General features: G+C 52.3%; 1 protein-coding gene across 1 annotated transcript in view; it reads left to right on the plus strand.

Annotated features, from left to right (window-relative positions):
* SPATA21 (spermatogenesis associated 21) overlaps window positions 1–5,259 on the plus strand; it is a 22,332-nt gene that overhangs the window by 4,868 nt on the left and 12,205 nt on the right. Inside the window, exons 4-5 of the mRNA XM_012662578.1 lie at window positions 1,383–1,678; window positions 2,039–2,087. Coding sequence (XP_012518032.1) covers window positions 1,383–1,678; window positions 2,039–2,087 — 345 coding nt within the window. The remainder of the gene's footprint in view (window positions 1–1,382; window positions 1,679–2,038; window positions 2,088–5,259) is intronic.

A 5,259-nucleotide genomic window follows, 5' to 3' on the forward strand; every position in this document is an offset into this window, starting at 1 on the left:
CTAGGGTGCGTGTATGTTTAACTTGTTAAGAAACCGCCAAACTTCTTTCCAAAGCGGTTGTACTGTTTACGTCCCCATCAGCAATGTACAAGAATTCCAGTTGCTCCACATCCTCCTATAACTTGGTGTGCTCAGTCTTTTTAATTTTAAGCATGCAAATAGTGTGTAGTGGAATTTCACTGTGTCCTTAGTTTGCGTTGCCCTAATGACTAATGATATTGAGAGCATTTTTTCATGTGCTATGGACCATTTGTATATCTTCTTCGGAGAAATGTCTAGCCAGATATTTTGCCTGTCATTTTAATTGTATTGGTCATTTTATTGTTGAGTTGTAAGAGTTCTTTTTATATCCTGGATACCAGACTCTTATCAACATATAGTTAATTTTTTCTCCTATTTTGTAGGGTTTTTTCCACTTTCTGCTCTTTTCTAAAAAATATTGGTTAGTTGTGTTCTTATTATCGGGTTTTGAGAGCTCTTATCTATTCTGAATACAAATCCTTTTTCAGACATATTAATATGATTTGCAAATATTTTCTCCAATCTGTAACTTGTCTTTTCTGTTCTCTGAACAGTGACTTCCAAAAACAGAAGTTCTTAATTTTGATAAAGTCCAATTGATCAATTTTTTCTTTTATCGATGTTATATCTTAGAAATTTTTGCTCAACCCAAGGTCACATAGGATTTTCTTATGTTTTCTTCAAGTTTTATAGTTTTCAACCTTTCAAACTTTATAGTTTTAGGTTTAACATTTAGGCTTATGATCCATCTTGAGTTCATTTTTGCATCTGGTACGAGTTTGGGATGGAAGTTTATTTTTCTTTGCATGTGGCTGTCCAATTATTCCAGCGCCATTTGTTGAAGACTATCCTTTCCCCTAAATTTGCATTTTTGTCAAAAACCAGTTGACCACATACGTGGGTCTATTTCTAGACTGTCTTGTTTCGTTCCATTCACTGATTTATCTTTCCTTATTCCGGGACCAGTTTGTGCTGATGACAGTAGCTTTATCGTAAGTCTTAACCTCAGTTAGTGTAAACCTCGCTTCTAAGGAGCATCATGAAGGATTATTGATCTTTGAAGCATCCCTTGGCAAATCCCGTGAAAAGGGGACCTTCTCACTTGTCCAGGCTCCTGTTCCACCTCCACAGGGATCACGACTTTGGGTAGGCCACACCTTCTCTGGGCCTCAATTTTCCCACCCCTCAAAATGTGGGGCTACCTGTGCTTACCTTCTAGAGGTGCTAGGAGGATTCAGTAAGATGATGCCTGCAGTACCTGGACCCTCGTAATCGTGTAATAACTGGTTTCTGGGAGAGTGTGAGGTTCACCTGGGAGCCAAGATGGGACTCCACACACTTGGTGTCCTTGTCCTCGGCAGGGCCCCAAGTATCAGTCCACCTCCGATCACCAGGCAGCAAATGGGTCAGACTCGGTGCAGCCGACAGAGCCTTGTTGCGTCTTGGACAGCTGTGGACAGCCCCTGGGAGACAGGCCCTCCAAGGAGGCCGGCCGCCCACACATCCGGCCCCAGGCGGCTGTGCCACAGCCTGGCCCAGGGGAACATGGGCAAAGCTCCCAAGGAGCAACACCCCTAAGGCCCATGGTGACTCCAGAGGAAAAGACAGCCAACCCCTCCCTGCCATCCATGCCAGGACATAAAACTCCCAAAGACGGGTAAGTCATTCTCCCATGCCGCTCCCTGCTCCACTCCCTGCTCCCAATAAGGTTGCTCTTCTGCCCAAAGTCACAGGTGAGGTGAGTTCTAGTCCTGACCTGGTGTAGGATCTTGGGCAAGTCACGCCTCTCTAGGCCTCAATTTCCCCATCTGTATAATAGCTCCAATACCAGAATCCTTTGTTCCGTGGGCCTGTGTACGGGGGGATGTGGGGGGATGGGGAGCCCCTCTGAGATGAGAAGGCCAAGTGGATGAGGCTGGGGTGGTGGAACTGAGTGTCCTGGGGGCTGAGAGGTGGGCGTGAGGCGGCAAGCCTTGGGCTGAGCCCTCCCCCACCTGGGGGTTTCTCTCCTATTTAGGGGGGAGGCTGCGGAGACCCAGCCAGCACCGGGGCCTCTTCCTCCACCGGTAAGTAGGGCCACGGTGGGGGTGGGGATGGGATGTAGGGGATGTAGGGACTCAGGAGGAGGAAGGGGACAGAGGTGGAGATGGGACAGTATTTGGAGTTAAACTGGGGAAGGTGTGTGTGTGAGAGTGTGCACATGTATGTGCATGTATGTATGTGTGTGCTCATCCATATGCATGTGCGTATGTGTGTGCTTGTCCACATGCACGTGTGTATGTATGTGTGCATATTTTGAGTGGGGGTCAAAGATGCTCTTACACCCTGGAGCCCTTGGGATCATCCCAGGGGTAGCTTGTTCCGGGTCAGCGTGAGTTTCTTCCACCCGTTCGCCCTCAGCCACACAATCCAAAGATTCCCTGAACACCTGGGAGGCTTCCGAAGCCCTCCCAGCCATCCCCTCCTCTTCGACCTGACCAGGCAACCTGCGAATACAGTGTCATGATCTAGCCCTGCCAACACCTGCCCCTGTCTCTTCCTGTCGTGTGCACTGCAAAACCCCACCCCTGGCTGAGCCCGGCCGCCCACGCGCCCTGCACCCGCCCCCGAGCAGCTCAACACGGCTGCAGAAGATGGTCTTGTTGGTGGGTGTCGCTTTGTGCCAGTGGCCATCCACGTCAGATGCTCCTGGCAATCCTCGCTGCTCCCTGCCACTCCACCCTCCTCCTCTGCTCCAGGATGTCCCTTCACGACGGCACCCCCATGCCCTGCATCTCCCCGCATGTGTCACTGAAACAGGAGACGCATCGGATGAGCAGAGCCATCCCAACCCACCGCCCTTCCCGCCTTTATTTGGCTACGATGGAAGCTGTGCAGAGGGGTCCCGCTTACTCATTAGATCCCACCCCCCACGCATGATGGATCTCCCCATTTCTACAGGATCATTCCTGTCGGCACCCGACATGGGTTAGTATGTGCCATATTAAAAGCCAAACACCAGCCCCTCCCCTGCCCACACCCCCATCTTTGCCCCGTTTCACAGCGCAAGCCCTCGAGAGTCGTCCCCCCACTGGCTCCGCGCACTTGTCTTTCCTCAGCCCCTCCCAACATGAGGCTCCTTACTGAGGTCTCAACAATCTCCATTTGGCTAAATCAAACGGAAAGGCACCGTCCTTACAGAGCCCGCCTCAAAACCGTGGGTGACAAGCAGCTCTCCTCCTCCTCCTCCTCCTCCTCCTCCTGCATCCCACCTTTGGTTCTCCTCCTGTTTCTGTTGGCGCCTCCTCCCCAGTCTCCTCCCAGGTTCCTCCTTCCCTTCTCCACCCTCAGTGCTCCACCCGCTGTCTCCCATCTCCACCCCTCCCTGGGCGATCTCAATCAGCCTCTCTGACCATTCCCAAATCCGTATCTCCAGGCCGGACAGTGCTTTTAAATCCCAGGCTCATATATGCAGCTGCCGGATTGAATTCCCCTTGACTGGCTAAGTCCCTTCTCAAACAGGACCAGAGCAGTCTCCCTCATCTCAGCAGGCGACACTGCCTTTCACCCAGGGGCTCACGCCAAGCAGCTCAAAATCACTTCCGATTCCTCTTTTCCCTTCTGCAGTCCAGTCACACCCGATGCATCAACAGGCCCTGCTGGCGCTACCTACAAAATAAATCCTGAATCCATCCCTTCCCCACCCCCTCTCCCATCACCCTGTTCCAAGCCTCATCCTCTTAGAATAAGGTCCACATCTTCACCAAGGCTCACCAGGCCTTTTGTCTAGCCACTCTAGCCTGACCCCAGCCCTTGAATATGCTAGGCTTATTCCCACCTCAGGGCCTTTGCACATGCTACCCCGCACCTGAAATATTCCCCAGAGACATTCTCGTGGCTGACTCCGGAGTCATTCAGGTTTCAACTTAAATGTCACTTTCTGAGCAAGGCCTTCCCTGACCACCTGATCTCAAATAGCCTGTCAGCCACATCACTCTGTCACATTACCCTGTTTTATTGTCTTTGTAGTACTTTCTCCATTGACACTATCTTATTAATTTGTTGATTATTCATAATCTAGAGCATAAAACTCCACGGGCAGCCACTCTATTTATTCACCACTCTGTCCCTCTGCCTGAAACAAGGCCCAGCACATAGTGTGGACTCACAGGAATCTGTGACTAGACGGATGGATGGGAATTACATGAGGTACCTCTCTGCACTGATGAGAAGTCGGATGAGACATAAGGAATGTTCCTTGTGTGTGCGTTTCCTCCTTCCCCCTCCCTGCCACCTGCACAGCCTGGGCTGGAGAATGTTGGGAGGAAGGGGGCACACAATTGATTCCACAGTATGTTCTGAGTGTCTGTGGCCCGCCCGGCCCTGTGCTGGGAGGGACAGGGCAAGGAAAGCAGGGGACAGCTCCCCGCTCCTGAGGACGTGCTGAACTGGCAGGACCAGAGGAGATGAGAGGTCCTGGACGGGAGATGCCGCAGGTGTCGGGGAAGGAGCCCTGAGGCCGCCAGGCAGGCTTCCGGAGAGGGAGGGCTGCCGTGAGGCCATGTGAGGGGCGGGATATGGCCGGAGCCGGGAAGTCGAAAGGGCACCCAGGCAGCAGGCCCAGCACTAGCAAAGGTACAGAGGTGGGAGTGGACACGGAGCAAGGGGTGACGATGGAAAGACGGGCCTCATGGGACAAGAATACCGCCTATAAGGGACAGGGCGGTGGAAAGCTTGGCCGGGCCATCAGGAAGCCCCCAGGACGTGAAGCAGGGTCACTGTGCCCTGGTCACCAGCCTGTCCGAGTCCGGTGAGGCAGAGCGCCCCACACACGAGTTACATGGCGCGGTTTGTTACTTGCAGACAGGCAGCAAGGGACAGCAGAGGCCTTGGATTCACAGTGAGCCGGTCCCCCAAGGCTCAGGAAAACCGCCTGGGCCACATGGAGTCTTGTCTCGTGTGCTCCACTTGCTGGAAATCGGAGCCTTGTGCACTGCTGGTGGGAATGTAAAATGGTACAGCCACCGTGGAAAACAGTACGGCAGTGCCGCAAACAATTAAAATTAGGCCAGGCGCGGTGGCTCACACCTGTAATCCTAGCACTCTTGGGAGGCCACGGTGGGAGAATTGCTTGAGCTCGGGAGTTCGAGACCAGCCTGAGCAAGAGCAAGACCCCATCTATACTCAAAATAGAAAAATTAGCCAAGTGTGGTGTGTGCCTGTAGTCCTAGCTATTTGGGAGGCTGAGGCAGGAGGATC

Source organism: Propithecus coquereli, unplaced genomic scaffold (genome assembly GCF_000956105.1).
Source record: "Propithecus coquereli isolate 6110/MARCELLA unplaced genomic scaffold, Pcoq_1.0 Scaffold77, whole genome shotgun sequence".
In the NCBI taxonomy this organism is placed as follows: domain Eukaryota; kingdom Metazoa; phylum Chordata; class Mammalia; order Primates; family Indriidae; genus Propithecus; species Propithecus coquereli.